At 41.6% G+C, this 15,908-nt stretch overlaps 1 protein-coding gene across 5 annotated transcripts in view; it reads left to right on the plus strand.

Moving 5' to 3' along the window:
- The window catches only part of CAST (calpastatin), a 112,806-nt gene that overhangs the window by 62,822 nt on the left and 34,076 nt on the right, over positions 1 to 15,908 (plus strand). For all 5 annotated transcript variants that reach the window (XM_048850577.2, XM_048850575.2, XM_048850576.2 and 2 more), the window contains 12 exons: positions 3,422 to 3,472; positions 4,766 to 4,822; positions 4,946 to 5,062; positions 8,393 to 8,491; positions 8,597 to 8,665; positions 10,086 to 10,184; positions 11,799 to 11,879; positions 11,972 to 12,022; positions 12,916 to 13,011; positions 13,113 to 13,208; positions 13,931 to 14,032; positions 15,043 to 15,126. In XM_048850577.2, the coding sequence (XP_048706534.2) occupies positions 3,422 to 3,472; positions 4,766 to 4,822; positions 4,946 to 5,062; positions 8,393 to 8,491; positions 8,597 to 8,665; positions 10,086 to 10,184; positions 11,799 to 11,879; positions 11,972 to 12,022; positions 12,916 to 13,011; positions 13,113 to 13,208; positions 13,931 to 14,032; positions 15,043 to 15,126 (1,002 nt within the window). The remainder of the gene's footprint in view (positions 1 to 3,421; positions 3,473 to 4,765; positions 4,823 to 4,945; positions 5,063 to 8,392; positions 8,492 to 8,596; positions 8,666 to 10,085; positions 10,185 to 11,798; positions 11,880 to 11,971; positions 12,023 to 12,915; positions 13,012 to 13,112; positions 13,209 to 13,930; positions 14,033 to 15,042; positions 15,127 to 15,908) is intronic.

Consider the following 15,908-nt stretch of genomic DNA (forward strand, 5'->3'; position numbering starts at 1 on the left):
ACAAATGACTATGTCTCTGTCTGCAGTCACAGCAGCAGCATGTTTTCACCACTTAATCACTTGCACCATGAGGCATGAGCTAATAATCTTAAAATTCAGTCTTTCATTTGTCATGCTTATTCCCATTTATGGGCCCAACACACCTTGGAGATCAATCATCAAAAACAAATTCTAGTTCCTCAAACCTTCACATCTGTTGCATTTCCTTATTGCTCCAACTGTCAACTAAAGGCAGCTAATGGCAAAAATCTGTTTGATTGATAATGTAATAATGTTAGAACAAAATTTCTAGCTTCATCTCTGCACAAACACACATAATTTTCTTGAACCAGAAGACCTGGAAGATTAGGATACTTGCTTCGATAACTGATTTACTTGACTGATGGTGTTAAGTGTGTGTGTGTGTGTGTGTGTATGTGTATCAGAATATGTATATGTGTTTGCACGCATGCATACATACAGATGGTAGGTACATACAGTGTACCCTCTCCATAATGCCCTTCATAATAGTGAACCTTTGGCTATAATGAACCTGGTCCCTGGATCCCAGCCCAGGGCCATGATGGGGGCTGACAGCTCCTCCGGCCACGGCAGCTGTTCAAGGTGTCAGCCCTGGCCCAGTGGCAGGGCTCTTGAACCCCGGGCTATAACAAACAAATGGCTTGGATCCCCAGGGGGTTCGTTATAGCGAGGATATACTGTAGTGTGTAAATGCATGCATACAGACTGTGAATGTATTTGAGAAACAAAACTTCTTGATCCGTTTTAAAGTACATGGAAAGTCTAGAACAGTGGTTCTCAGACTAGGGCCGCCACTTGTTCAGGGAAAGCCCTTGGCGGGCCGGGCTGGTTTGTTTACCTGCCACGTCCACAGGTTCAGCCGATTGTGGCTCCCACTGGCTGCGGTTCGCCATTCCAGGCCAATGGGGGCTGTGGGAAGCGGCATGGGCCGAGGGATGTGCTGGCCGCCCTTCCTGCAGCCCCCATTGGCCTGGAGCGGCGAACTGCAGCCAGTGGGAGCCGCAATCAGCCGAACCTGCAGATGCAGCAGGTAAACAAACCGGCCCAGCCCACCAGGGGCTTTCCCTGAACAAGTGGCGTCCTAGTTTGAGAACCACTGGTCTAGAAAGTATCAATATGTTTTAAAATATATGGTCTATGAGGGGAAGTGATTTATTTTCAGTGTGGAGTACAGGAAATTTCACTCCTACCTCCAGAGTATTCCCTGTTTCTGGGATTTGTATTATTATTTACGGAATACATTATGGTGTGGCGCTATATACCTTAATCTGCGGCTTCAACATCTTTGTGTCGCTTGCACCCGTGCATGCATGTGCACATGCACACACAACCTCAGAATTTCACACGTAAATTTATTTTGGATCTGTGCATGGGTTTAGTATAGATTTTTTTTCTTAATTGTTGCATATTGAGTAATGAACTGTTCAGTAAACTTCACGGTGGGGTCAACTAATCCGTGTAAAAGCTAAACACATCTAAATAGTAGTTTAGAATGCCTCTCAAATGAAAGAAAAATGCTTGCAAAATTACAGTAGACAAATTGCATGCTTAAATAATAGTCTAGTGGTTATATCCATTGTTTTATTGTAAATGTGATTCTATTGTAGGTGACTATAAAAATATGGGTCCTTATTAGTTTGTTTCTGACTCTAAATGTGCCTACCTTCCAAGTAAAAATGCGTTTTCTAATTGATGGCCTGAAGTTCAACTTAGGATCTAAAAGTCAACTTTCCGTATGGTAACTGGAGCCTGGCTTTCACTTAATGATTATGCAGCTAAAACTTACAAAGAATGCTGTTGATGATACATGAGCCACTGAAATCTCCAGCTAACTCTCCAATAGCTATGTTAACTATGGAGTACAGTAAAAAACCTAAAATTAATAATAATTAAAAAGTCAGGCCATGTCTACACTGCAATGTTTTGCCACATCGCTGTATTGCTCAGGGGCATGATATGTTACGGACATAGCTGTGCTGGCAGAAGCCCCAAGGGTAAATGCTGTTACACTGGCAAAACTGCACTTTTACCGATATAGCTCAGGCTGGTCTATGCTAGAAAATTAGATCTACCTAGCTTCGTTGCTCTGGGGCGTGAAAAATACACACCACTGCACAACATAGTATGATGACCTAAGTCCCTGCGGAGATGATAGTAGATTGATGGAAGAATTTATCCGTTGACCTAGCTACTGCCTCTCGGGGAGCTGGATTTTCTCCCATCACTGTAGTAAGTTTCTGCGTTTTAGTGGTTCAAGTGTAGACATAGCCTTATTTTGCTTGGGGAGAAGAATAAGCTATGCCAGCAAAAGCACAGCTATGTTAGTATAGCTATGTCCACACTGGGAGTGCTTTGCCAGGATAGTATACCAGTATAACTATACTGACATGGTCTCAATAAAGTAAGCAGATATGACTTAGAACAGGAGTGGGCAAACTTTTTGGCCTGAGGGCCACATCTGGGTATGGAAATTGTATGGCAGGCTATGAATGCTCACGAAATTGGGGATTAGGGTGTGTGAGGGGGTGAGGGCTCCAGCTGGGGGTGTGGGCTCTGGAGTGGGGCCAAAATGAGGAATTCAGGGTGCGGGCTCCTACCCGGAGGTGCCGCCAGGTGGCTCTGCTCTCTGCCCTGTCCGCAGGTGCTGCCCCTGCAGCTTCCATAGGCTGCAGTTCCTGGCCAATGGGAGATGCAGAGCCGGCACTTGGGGTGGGGCAGCGTGCAGAGTCCCCTGGCTGCCCCTCCACTTAGGAACCAGAACGGGTAATGCCACTGCTTCTGGGAGCCACGGCACGTACGGAGTGGGGCAAGCCCCCGACCCCACTCCTCTGCCGAAGCTTGAGGGCCGGATTAAAAGGTCTGAAGGGCCGGATGCAGCCCCCAGGCCGTAATTTTCCCACCCTGACTTAGAAGCTGCTATATTCAGTAACTTTTCTGGAAGTAACCACACTATTTTATTTGTTGTGGTAATTCATAATCTCGTATCTACAAGATATTGATTATACTTTCTGTACTTTGAGTTGAGATGAATCATAGTAATATTATTCTGAATGTGGCTGAAACAACTTTTCAGTTTGGGAAACTGGAATTATTGGTTACCTTTACTCAGTTCTCTTATTTCATGGCCCAAGTAAAATGAGTACGTAAATTGTGTGCGTGTGCGCTGTGTTTTGGCCATGCTCCAGTAACTTATAATGCATGAACAGGGTCCTGTGCGGGACCATATGTTGTAAATTGGAGGATGAGGGCATTATTTATTTATAAACACATATATTTGAGTGTTCATGTGTGTATAAAATATGCCATATGTTTTCAAACATAAGAAGTAATATCATCGTTAAAAAGAACTAAGCTGCTTTTTTGATCTTTTGTTCTGAGTATAATTTCTTATATATTTTAGAGCACACAAACCGCAAAAACAGAACCTGGAAAAGTAGCACAGTCACTAAAGGTAAGCTACTACTTTTATTGAATCGTTGTGCGTTGTTTTTCTTCAGAGAAGTTTGTAATGATAAACTAAATCCTGCCACTACCAGATGCTCCCATCTTCTCATATGGGTGAAAGGAAACAAACCTGCCTGCAGATGAGGTAGGAGCAGGAGCGCCGCCCTGTTAGGAGTTGACATAGCACATTTCTGGGGAGTAGACACTCTGTTGTGCTTCCCCTCTACCAACAAATTTCTAAGCAGAAACCGGCATTAAATCCACCATGCACCTTTTACCCTTTTAAGGCATGTGTGGGCGGGAAAGAACAGAGAAAGCTGACATCTCTGATTCTCAGGGAAGGGCGGTGCTCATAGAACTTGATGGAGAGTCTGCGTTGCTGCATGGCTGCCTCAGAATTCACAAGGATATATTCTAGGCTTCTCCTGTGTACTGCTTTCTCTTCTGTAGAGTTTTCCTAGGGAGAGGAATAGGTGCCCTATCTGCCAAGTAAATATCAGGTTTTTTAAAGTTATTTCTTTTTTCTCTCTCTCTCTCTTCCCCTGCCCCTTCAGTAGGGAGGGGAAGGAACCTGCAAACAAAGCAGAATCATTCCAATATGGTTTTTTTTTTTTTTTTTTTTTCAAGGACATATGCAAAGTTCCAGCCCGTTTTAATTTTTGCCCAAGATGAAAAGACACATTTACAGGGAAAGATAACCCATACTTCTTCCAAGATCTTTTCTTCAAACTTTGAACAGTGAATGAGTGAAGAAAAATTAATTTCCACAAACCTTGACTATGCTTTTTCTCATATGACACCTGGGCGAGTGTGTACTTGCCAGCTGAGCTAGCTGAATATAAACTGTGCCTTCCCTTGAGATTATTTGAGAGGCTACAGGAAAAACTGTCACTATGAAGTAAACAAACAGGAATGTATAGCTAACAAAAGGGCTATAAATAACTTGAGAGAAGTATTTTTACAACCCTTTGAAAGATCCCTTTGTGTTTAAAGCCTGGCTACAACTACTCCCAGATGTGGCTTTCCCCTTTCTAGTATATTAAGTCCCATACAGATAAGTGTTCACGTGATTGTGCCCTTAGGATGAGTATAATTTGGTTGGAGCAGGAATTGTATCTTCCTTTGTTTGTGCAGCCTGACAAGCAGAAAATAATAATTTCCTGTGTCTCTAAATTGTCTGTCAGAATAGGTGAAAGTTACATGTATGTTAAGTAAATTAGACTAAAATCTATTGAGTTGAATACTTTTAACAGTTAAATATTTTCTAATATATTGTAATATATCTGTATATTATTGACAGCCAGCTGATTCTCAAACTAAACATCAATCTGAAGAGAAGCAAAAGGAACCTGGTGGGGTGAGTTATTTACATTTTCTTCTGCTTTTGTTTGTTTGTTTGGTTTGTTTGTTTTCTCAAAACAAAAACACAAGAATACTAAAATCTGTCCTATACATTAATAGCATATTTATGGTTGTACAGGCAAAAAGCCCATCCAAATCTTCTGTAGCAAAAAGTTCCAAAAAAGCTAGTCCAGGAAAAGCGGCCACCGGTCAGACTGAAAAATCAACGCAAGTATCTTCAATAGAAGAACCAAAGGTAAAGCGGAAGTGGCGATCCCTTTATTACTTGTTTGTTTGTATTGAGGGAGCACCTACTAGCCCTAGTCATGGACCCCATTGTGCTGCTAGGCATGTGCAAACACTGAACAAAAAGACAGTTCCTATCCCAAAGACAGGCTGTCTTTTTGAAGGTATGTGTGACAGCTTTTTGTGCTGCATTAAACTACAGTCTAAGCTACATTAAGCATGTATAAAACTTTACTGTTTGGCATTTAATGAGGCCTTTGCATTTTGCTTATTTAACTTTAATAATATCTTGAATGTACTGATTCAAAAGTATTGATGAGAATAGTGTGCAAGCATTGTCTACAGAATATACATGACTGAACATCTGATTAGAAACAGCCTCTTTTAATAAGTATTCTGCAATAAGGGTGTTCCGCCAAGCTTCATATCCTCTCTTAAACCATTCTTTGCTTTGTAAGGTTTTGTGGATGTTTTTGAAGGTGAACCATATAAAATCACTGGCAGTTGCAGGTCTGCCTAAGCCAGAAGTACTGCACATTCCCCTGCAAACTCCGCACTGCTCAGGCTCAGGCCCTTCTTTGGGTATGTCTGCACTGCAATGTAAGCTCAGGGTTAGCAGAACTCAAGTTAGCAGACCCTGAGTTTAACCTAGGGCTTGAGCATCTACACTCAGTTGTAACCCAGGTTAGGAATTGTTGAAACCTGGGTCACAAACCCAGTGTCTCCAGTGCATTATGTGGACCCAAGTCCAATCACCCGTGTCTCAGACTTCCTGGCATCCTCCCAAAATGTGACTGCTCTAGCCCTTTGTTCATGGTGCTCTTGTGGGAAAACTTGACTGACCACCAAACTTGACTGTTCAGAGGACAAGGAAAGTTGCTGTCTGATTGTGGAATACTTTTGGGAGACTCTGAGCACGAGTCCAGTGAGGCTGCATCTGCACTGTAAAGCAATAGGGCTTGAACCCTGGGTCCTGGCTTGACTCAGGCTCTGACCCTCCACCTCCATGGGATATTGGGATCCTGGGTCTGAACCCTGGGTTTGCACACAAATCATGCTGACAGAAGAGGGATTAGGCTTGAGTCTGAATCTGAACCCTTGGGTTACACTGCAGTGTAAACATACCCTTTGTCAATTTGTTCCTCTCTTTCCTTCCTTAGTAAAACACGTGAGCAGATAGGGGAGCCTAGGGTCAATCAAGGGTGTGTGCCTCGCTCTGTTTAACACATGAGTGCTGCCCTACTTGATGTTTGGCTCCCTTCTCTGCTGAGTGTTTCAGGCACATTTTTGAGTGCCAACGACTGGCCCAAATGTGGAAGAGGAGTAAGCTGGCAGTATGCAGATGTGCAGCACGCCCTCATAGCCTGCAGGACTCATGGGAGCCTAAGGAGAGGGGAAAGAAGAACAGAAGGGGTAAATTCAGAGGGGTCAAGGGGAAGAAGAGGGCAGAAAGCAAAGTGGGAGAATAAACATTCAGATTACTCTGTCATTGGGTAAATCTCTCTCAGATGTCTGTCTAGGACTTAGGGTATATCTACACTGCAGTGGGAAGTATAATTGCAGCACCTGCTGGCATATGCATGCTAGCTTTAATGTAGCTCCCATAGCTAAAAATAAGTGTAGAGGCAGTGGCATGGACCCCAGCCTGGGCTGTACAAGCACGTCTGGAACTTGAGGTACGTACTTGCGTTGCTAGTCTGTGCTGATGCATCTACACTGCTATATGGAGTCATGCTAGCTAGATTAAAGCTAGTGTGGGCATTCCTACCTGAGCTGCAGTCACACCTTTGATTGCAGTATAGAGGTATCCTGGGACTTGGTGACTCAGACTAGATAACATGGACTGTGAGGCCAAAATAATTCCCTGTACACCTGAAGCATGAAGACTTCAAAAGATTATAAAACTCTACCCACAATGCACTGAAATAGGTAATTTTACTCTGCTAGTTTATATTTCTTCATATGCAGTGTTCACTACAAGTATAAAACACCAAGATGGGAAGCTGAGTTCTGAATCTCTGAAATTCTCATTTACTGCAGCTTCCTCTGAAAAAAATGCTAATTCACTGAACTGACTTGAGACTCGGTAGATGCCTGAATTCCAATAATAGTAGCCGGTGATGGGGGAAAAAAAGATTGTATTTTACATTATGCAGTCTCAAGTCTATAACATACAATAAAACAGTTTGTATGCAGTGTTGCTGTAGATGTGTTGGTCCCAGGATATTACAGAGAAGGTATCTGAGGTAATATCTTTCATTGGACCAGCTTCTGTTGGTGAGAGAGACAAACTTTTGAGTTTACACAGAGCCTGAAGAAGAGCTCTGTGTAAACTTGAAAGCTTGTCTTTTTCACCAATAGATGTTGGTCCAATAAAAGATATTATCCCAAACAACTTATATCTCTAATCAAACAGTTTGTTATCTAATAAAATATTTGACACTCAGATTAAATTGATTAAACCAAAATTGGTCATGCTATTTTTTTTTAATAAGCAGTAAGTCTGGCAGCTGCTAGTTTGTACAGATTCCATGACTCTCCACAAACACCCCCTGCCCCCGGCCCAGACACATTCTAAAGCTGAAGACACCCTGGGTGTAAAGAAGAGCCTAGTAACTGAGACAAACATGGTATATTCCCCAGCCTTCATTTTTGATTCTTTGGAGGTGGCGAGAGGGAGGAGTTTAGGGACTCTCCCCTCAAAGCCTTCCACTGCCTGGGAGCTTCAAGGAGCAGCACAATCTGGCATAGCCCACTCCAGATGCAGATTCATCTCCCTAAAGTAAGACCTGTCGAGAAAGGGAAGCCATGAAGGCGGCATGAGAGGCTAGGAATTTAAGGAGGTAAAACAAAAATACAGGAGGTAAAATAAATTTATAAAATCTCAGATCTCAAAATCTACCACAAATCATGAGAGATTTTTACCCACAATTTTCTAACTCATTCCCCTATAAGTAAAACATGAAAGATATGGGGCTTTACAATCCAGTAAAATACTTACTAAACTTCAGTACCATTTGCTTTTTAATGAACTTTCTCCTTCTGCACCAGAAATCAGTGTGTCGTTTGTCCTAAAGCTATACTATCTCAGTGTGATCAGAGGAACGAAAGAGAGAATCCCACTAGAACTGCACCTTTCCTTCAGCACAGACTGTTGCTTAGCAGCATTAATAATCTTTTTCTTGTTCTATCCTTGAACTTTGCACAAAAGTTGTATTGACAATTGGAGTAATGTAGGATATATACTAGGATAGAACATTTCCATTGTAGTTTGACTGTTTCTCTTTTTAAAATTGTTAACACAAAGTCATATAAGCATACACTCTATTTTTTTCCTTAGCCTAAAACTGAAAATAAATCACTAGCTAATGGTGCAGCTACGGTTGGTGCAGTCACTGCTGCTGGTTTGGTTGCGACAGCTGATAAGCCAACTGCTGAGGTAGGTAACTACAGTCTAACACAAGTCAGCTGCTATGTATAAACCTACCTCCTTTACACTGGCTTTCAGCACTATTTTCACCTTTTTTTTTTTTTCTTTTTTCAGACTAAAGAAAATAAATCAGTGGCTCCATCTTCAGCTGCTGAAGCTGCACCTACTAAGCCACCTGAAAAAGTAGGTAACAATATACTGACATATAAGCCCTCTTGTATAAAACACAACTTTCCCAATTCTTAATAGCCTTTCCCAAATCTAACATTGCTATCAATAATACTTCAGTGTGTTTCATCTTTAGGTAATATTTTGTAAAGATTTATTTTTAATCAATCATCTGACTACAAAAAATCTTGTTACTGAAACTGAGAGGTAACTGGTAAACAATTATCTTTGAAAATGTTTTTAATGTCTGTTGAACTTGTACTGATTCAAAGCAGGTTTCTAGTTTTGGTTTCCAGGAGTTCTCTGCAAAGGATCTTGTTTCCTTCCCCCTACTCCCTCTCCCCCTAAAAAGTCGCATTTATACACCCTTCCATCAAGGTCCTAAATTGCAATGATCTGCATTGAACCAGAGAGGCTAGATGCCTTCTTCAGGGGGAAAAACAAACCCACACCAAAATTAAGTTCATTCCACGTGTGGTAGCTGCCCTCAGTATTATTTTGTTTATGGGTAGTGCAAGATGGGTCTTTAAGATCATGTTTGCAGCAGCTCTGTTAAATTTCGGGTGTCCACCATAGATTTACATACTCTCCTTTTTAGCAGAAATAATCAGTCTGTTTATGATTGTGTCTTTTTGACACTCTGTTGCACCATATCAATGTCTTATCTGATCTTTATTTATTTTATAAGATTAAGAGAAAATCAGTAGAATTTCACACCTCGCTCCCCCCCCCCCCGACACACAGACTTTTAAACCAGTAGAACAAGAAGCTTAGCTAATACTGCATCTATCGGAGAGGGGGCACTTGAAAAGTCTAGAGCGAGTACAGTTCTGTATTGCATGTTAGCTTTTCCTACTGGGCCAAATCCTGGCCTTGGCTTCCCTGTGGTTTGGAAGCTGGCCAGGCTGCACAGCTCTGCCCCACTGTAGGCCAATCTTAACTGGTCGCTATCCTGGTTAATAACACACAAAAAACTTTCCGTAAAAGCTACTATAATCTAATCACAATGGTGTCACCTTTAATGGTTGATTTAAATAAAGAGGAACTAGATCACCGATTTATTTGATTAAGTAATTGCCTACTGGATTTGACTCTATATAATGGACAGATTTTCTTCCATGATCCCAGGCTCATGTGATGTGAGTACTTCTCTTTGTTGAGAGCTGACTGAAGACAGGGGAGAAGATTCTTGTAAATTTCAGTGAACTCCCTTGTATGCATGTATGGAGCTGACAGGCACAACAGTAAAGTTTTGTATATTCCTGTATTTGCATAATAACCTAAATGTAGACCTTTTTTTGTTAGATTTAAAGAGAGATTCTTTTTGTCTTTTTTTCTGTTTCTTTGCAGTCTTACATTAATGCTACACATTGTGATACATCTTTACGTGCTGTGCAGTGCATTAACTTATATAACTGTCTGCTTATTTTTCTAGTCTGATGTAGATAAGGCCTTAGATGACCTGATAGATACACTAGGAGGACCTGAAGAACATGTCCTTCCTAGTCCAGTCTACACGGGCCCAGAAATTACGGTATTGAGTTTCTTACATTACTTGTTATCATACAGGCTGAGTAATTATCCCTGTGATCTTATAACATTTGAAATAGATTCACAATTTCTCTGTAAAACATAAGGAATGCCTCCCAAGGAATGCCTCCCACATGATACTCATGTGTTTTTTAGCTGTTAAGAAATATTGCAACTATAGATCTACAATAGAACACAATGGCGAAGTGTCAGCAAACTGGAAAAAAGTTGCTATTTGAATTGGTCACTGTCACAGGGTCTAGGCTGGCACGCCCACTTTTGTGCCTGCACCCTGGGTTTAGGCTGGTATAAGAAAGAGTCCCACCACCTTCTTCAGTGGTTTCACCTTTGTGTCTTGATTTACAGTGTTCTTGTGCAGTCCCAATTCCCCCAACAACAGTCCCACCACCGACCCTTCCCAGGGTCTTCTGGCCCTTGAGGCTCCTTCTAGTAGGTAAGGAGACAGAGAAACAGCCCTCCTGTCTCCTCCCAGGCCGGCCCCCTCACTGAGGTTTTCCCAGGGCTTTTATAGCCCTCCCAGGCTTTAGCCCAGCTGTTCCCACTTGGCCCAGCTTGTTGCTTTGAGCTAGCCCTCATTTGGGCTTACAGTTGGGCTCTCTGCTGCATACCCATGTCTCTCTACCTGGCCTTTTGACCAGAGAGCCCTCTGCAGCCAGCATTTTGGCAGGGCTTTAAAGGGGGTTTTACCCCTGCCCTGTCACAGTCACCAGATATGGGCTTGTCTGACAGATTTACAAAAGAACATGTTTTTATCGAAGTTGCTGACGGGGGAGAGAAAAAAGCTTGGATAGGTGAAGGGAATTCTTTCTACTTACTTTTTTACTTGTCACATAGTGGAGCATTAGGAATCTGAGACAATGATGTTCATTTCTAAATGTGGATGTGGGGGAAGAAGCGAGATTGCAATCCCAGTTGATGGGGAGGATAAGGGAGTTGTTACTAGTAATGGAGAAGTAAGAGAGTGGAGTAGACACTAAATATCTCAAATTCACATTGGTATCTACATTAAAAGATTGAGATTGGCCATTTATTGTACTTGATTCTCCCCTCTCTCTTTTCTCAGAAGCATCATTAGTGAGTATGTCACAGGGTGGCTGGCCCCTTGAAGAGGGAGCAGGGCCACTACACCTGTGACTGGTCAGGTGACCTCAGTGAGATTTAAAAGAGGTACCTGGGCAAGGGGGAGACACTTGATGAGTCATAGCCAGAAAGCTCTAAGAAGCAGGAGCAGCAAGCCATCCCGCAAGGAGTGGAGGAAGTGGGAACCTACTGGGGAAAAAGCTTTGGGTGATGTGGTGCTTAGCGACCAGAGCATGGAAGATTCCTGAAGGAAGGACAAAGAGGCAAAGGGGACTGTGCACTGGGAGTTGAAGCCTGGGGTGGACTGAGGAACTGGTTTTGTTAATTTTGTCTGTTTTGGAAGAATAAAACTGCCTGAAAAGAGACTCTGGGTGTGGCAGTGGGTTCTTTGTGAGTTAGGGAGAAGGCCAGTTTATTAGAGGGTAGAATGTCATTTTATATAGTTATCTTTGTAAATTAGTAACTTGGATTCAACAAACATTAATACAACAATATTAATTTGTTGGTTTTGTTGTAGGATTCATGTTCTTCTGCATATATTGAAGAACTGGGTAAACGGGAGGGTGCTATACCTCCAGGGTACAGAAAATTATTGGAGGTAAGTAAAGTGAGCAAAACAAGACGTGCAATAGAGTTCTGCTTGTATAGGGGATTATCGTCCATTCACCACAGAAATAACTCTTCTTTCAGGGTAAAGGAGATGACCAAGCTGTTCCCCCAGAAAAAAAAGAACCACCTCAGGTAAAGTTAGATTTACATCTCAAAAGGTAAAAATAAGTCCTCATCAGGTTCTTGGGAAAGTTCTAATTAACTTCTTGCGACATTAGAAAATGCCAAATTCTAGGAGGTGCTGACCACATGCAGTTCCCGTTGAAGTCAGTGGGAAGCCTCTGGAGTTTTAGCACAGAATTTGTAACTAACATAGACGGTCTTGGAAAACTGAAAGAAATTGAAACAACTAAACCAAATACTTCTGAGAAATTGAACCTGATAATGTTAGACTAGCTATTGACAGTTATGGATGCAGGAATCTTTGAGTACTTTGTGTGACAAAGAATGCTTAAATCTGTGTGCTTAGCAAGGTCATAAAAACAGCCATACTGGCGCAGACCATCTAGCCCAGTATCCTGTCTTTCGACAGTGGCCAATGCCAGGTGGTTCAGAAGCAGTGAACAGAACAGGTAATCAGCAAGTGATCCATCCCCTGTTGCCCATTCCCAGCTTCTGGAAAACAGAGGGTAGGGACACCATCCCACCGAAGAGCCATTTATGGACCTATCCCCCATTAATTTATCTAGTTCTTTTTAAAACCCTGTTATAGTCTTGGCCTTCACAAAATCTGCTGGCAAAGAGTTCCACAGATTGACTGTCATTCCTTTAGACTAGAGTTTGATTTCACTATACGTTTACAACTAAAAGAAAACAAAAGGCTGCATTTTGATGTAAAGTGTATGAAGAAGTATAGGGGTGTTTCTTTCTGTGACTGCTCTGAGACAAAAGTATAATAATGACCCCTTAAATACAAATTGCTACTTCAGCAAGCACACAGCACACATGAATTATAAACTAGGTTTTGACAGCCATTGACCTTTGAATGTTAACCATAACCTATTATGTATGCAATTTCTGTTTAGAAACCAATGACGGATGATGATATTGCAGATGCTTTGTCATCTGATTTTACCTGCAGTACTTCTGCTCCTGGAGAGGAGAAGACAATTTTTAAAGAGGTATTAATTTTGCCAACTGAGGATTTTTTAACTTTACCTTTTTTACGCTTTTTGCAAATTTTGCCGATAACCAAATATTTCATTTTCTCCTTACATAACAGAAGCCAACAGAGGAAGGAGAAATTGTACAAGCACAGTCAACAAGTTCAGTCAGGAGTTCAGCTCCTCCTAAGGAGAAGAAACCAAAACTGGAAGAGGTATACATATTTCCTTTTTTGACTAATTTAACTATAATGATACATCTGCATTTAACATACTTTATGCCAAAATGTGGGCCTGATCCTGCAAGACATTGAACATCCTTGGTTTCAGTTGAAATTCTGTTGAACATATTAAGTACAACAGGAATTGCAGGTGCTGAGAGCCTCTCAGGAGGTGTTCTCTGCATGTTACGGGATTGGGCCTGCGTGGGTCAAATAATTCTGTTTTGGAGTCATCTGCAGGGCTCCCATAGGCCCGAAAAATGTAGTATGAGAGCTGGTTACAAAAATGAGCTTGGTATTTTTAGTTGTGTGGGATGCTTTTAATATCAGGATAATTTCATTTCCTTGTACTCGTAAAACTGACCTTTCCTTCCCATATCTGGAAAGATAACATGTAATGTCTGGCTTCAGCTAAGACCATGCAGTGAAGTAGTCACTGTCTGTAGTGATGGGGTCTCTGCGTTCCTCTCTTTGAGGAAGTTTTTAGTTGATTAAAAGCTGCTGGTGTGATCAGAGTTTGCCATCTGCTGCCCTCTTGTGTTAAGGAAATGTGAAGCAGAACAGAAATTAAAAATACCGTTTTCTCTCTTTTTGAGCACAGACACACAAACACATTGCTTCGCTCCATACAGAGTGTAGAGGAAGACACATGTAAGGTAAACCCATGCCTTTTTATGAATAATCACAATATGATTTGCACATTTTCTTAAACCCAGACAGCAATGAGTGATGATGCACTAGATGCCCTTGCTGATACTCTTGGTGTACCAGAACCTGAACCCAAAGAAGAACTTGGTTCCATTGTAGAAGTCTCAGAGGTATAATTAAATGTGTATTGTATCGGCTCCCAAAACTCCATTTTTTTAGGTGTTGTACAAATGCATAAGAGGTGAACAATCCATATCCCAGAGAACTTACTTAAGTGACAAAAAACAGACAAAGGGAGTAGAAATGGGATACAGCCTACCAGAAAAGGGGACAGAGTAATGACTGGTGTGCTTCTTGTTGGTTACACTCTTTGTTTTTCCCTTTAACTCTAGTTGTTGGGTTTGGGGGAATTACAATTAATAGCATTTTCTTTTGTAAATGGTTCTTGTCTGCCTTTTTTAATGTTGTTTTTGTATTTAGCCTGAATCTCTTCAATGTCTCTCTCCCTTTTTTTTTTAACTTTAGTGCTCATTTGGTATTTAATCCTTGCATGTTTTGAGTTCTATCTTTTCATCTAACACCACTCGCCTTATTAGCATTACATTATTTTATCCCTTATCCATATTAAGTAATCGCACAAAGGGGAGTGACAGGATGGCAATGGAAAATTAGTTGCTGTTGAAGGGGCCTGGAGTGCTGGTCCTAGTTCTGAAGGACTCTGGAGGCATTAAGAGGTGCAGTGCTGGGACTCCATGTCCCCAGGTGGTTGCCCAGTGGAGAAGGGATACAATCCTACTCACCCTTTATCTCTTTCCGCTACTGATGTGGCCAGGGTGGTGGAGGCTGCCAGGAGAATTGGGATCTTTGTATTGCGCCCCCTGAAGGCCTGTCGAGGCAGTGGCCAGTGAAGTTTATGTCTCTGCTCTGTGTCTTTGGGTTGTGTTTGAAGAGTAACACATCACGGCCATGTTCTACACTAGTGTTAATTTCAAAACAGTGGGTTTTTTTAACCTACATTTGGCATGAATAGACCATAGAGGCCCTCAAAGCATAGAATGGCTTAATCTGATTTTAGTGCCTTTAGAAAATTTAGATTGGAATGATCCTCTTTAGTGAAGAGGGACTGTTGGTGGTTTTCCCTGGAATTTCTGTTCATCTATATTTGTCTCCTTTTCTTCAGGAAAAAGCTAAAGAGAAAAAAATAAACAAAGCTGGTGAACGTGATGATACAATCCCTCCAGAATACAGATTGAAACCAGCAATGGTAATTTTTCATCTCTACTTTCCTCATATAAATTATAGGTGTCTGACTAGCTCTGTGGTTGTGTCATAGGCAGGCAGTGAAGCTGGGGAAAGTAAAAAGTGGTGGAACTCTATTAATGACAAACTATGAATGCACCCTGCCTGGGTGGCTCCTGTATCCCCCCATCCCTTTTCCCTTCCCTGAGGGTTCACTTAGAACTCTCCGCTGTCCCTCAGCGTAATGTGGTTGATGCTGAGGAAAGGAACATATAGACTTGCAAACAATTGGCATTTATTTGGAATAGTTTCTCATGGAAAGTGCCAGAAGCACCATTTTATAACTGGACGTGTCACTTACATCTATAAATAAATAAATATGTCTGTAGGGTTCATTCGTGTAGTATGAAGTCCTTTCAAACACAGTAGAGAAGTATTATCCGTATTTTACCGATGGGCACACACAGAGAAGGAGACTTGTTCAAAATGATCAATACTGATGCAGTTAACAATGTAGACGTTTCAGCTGTCTTCATTAGGTTTCAGTAGTGACACATCCCATTTTGAATGGGGCAGTTTTTACCTCTGAGACTTTGAGTGTGTCTGATTGCAGACCTGTGAAGCTGACCTAAATAAGTTGACATTCAGAAGATTTTCTTCAGAACCATAAAGACTACAAAGTTAGGGCCTATTTTACTACTGAGTTATCTCCTGTTTTAAAATGAGTTAATCCAACATAAAACTGGAGTAATGCAGTGGTGACTGGCCTCAGTGCTCGATTCTCAGTAGTGCTCTGGCTCCTTTGTG

This window comes from Caretta caretta, chromosome 5, assembly GCF_965140235.1.
Source record: "Caretta caretta isolate rCarCar2 chromosome 5, rCarCar1.hap1, whole genome shotgun sequence".
In the NCBI taxonomy this organism is placed as follows: domain Eukaryota; kingdom Metazoa; phylum Chordata; order Testudines; family Cheloniidae; genus Caretta; species Caretta caretta.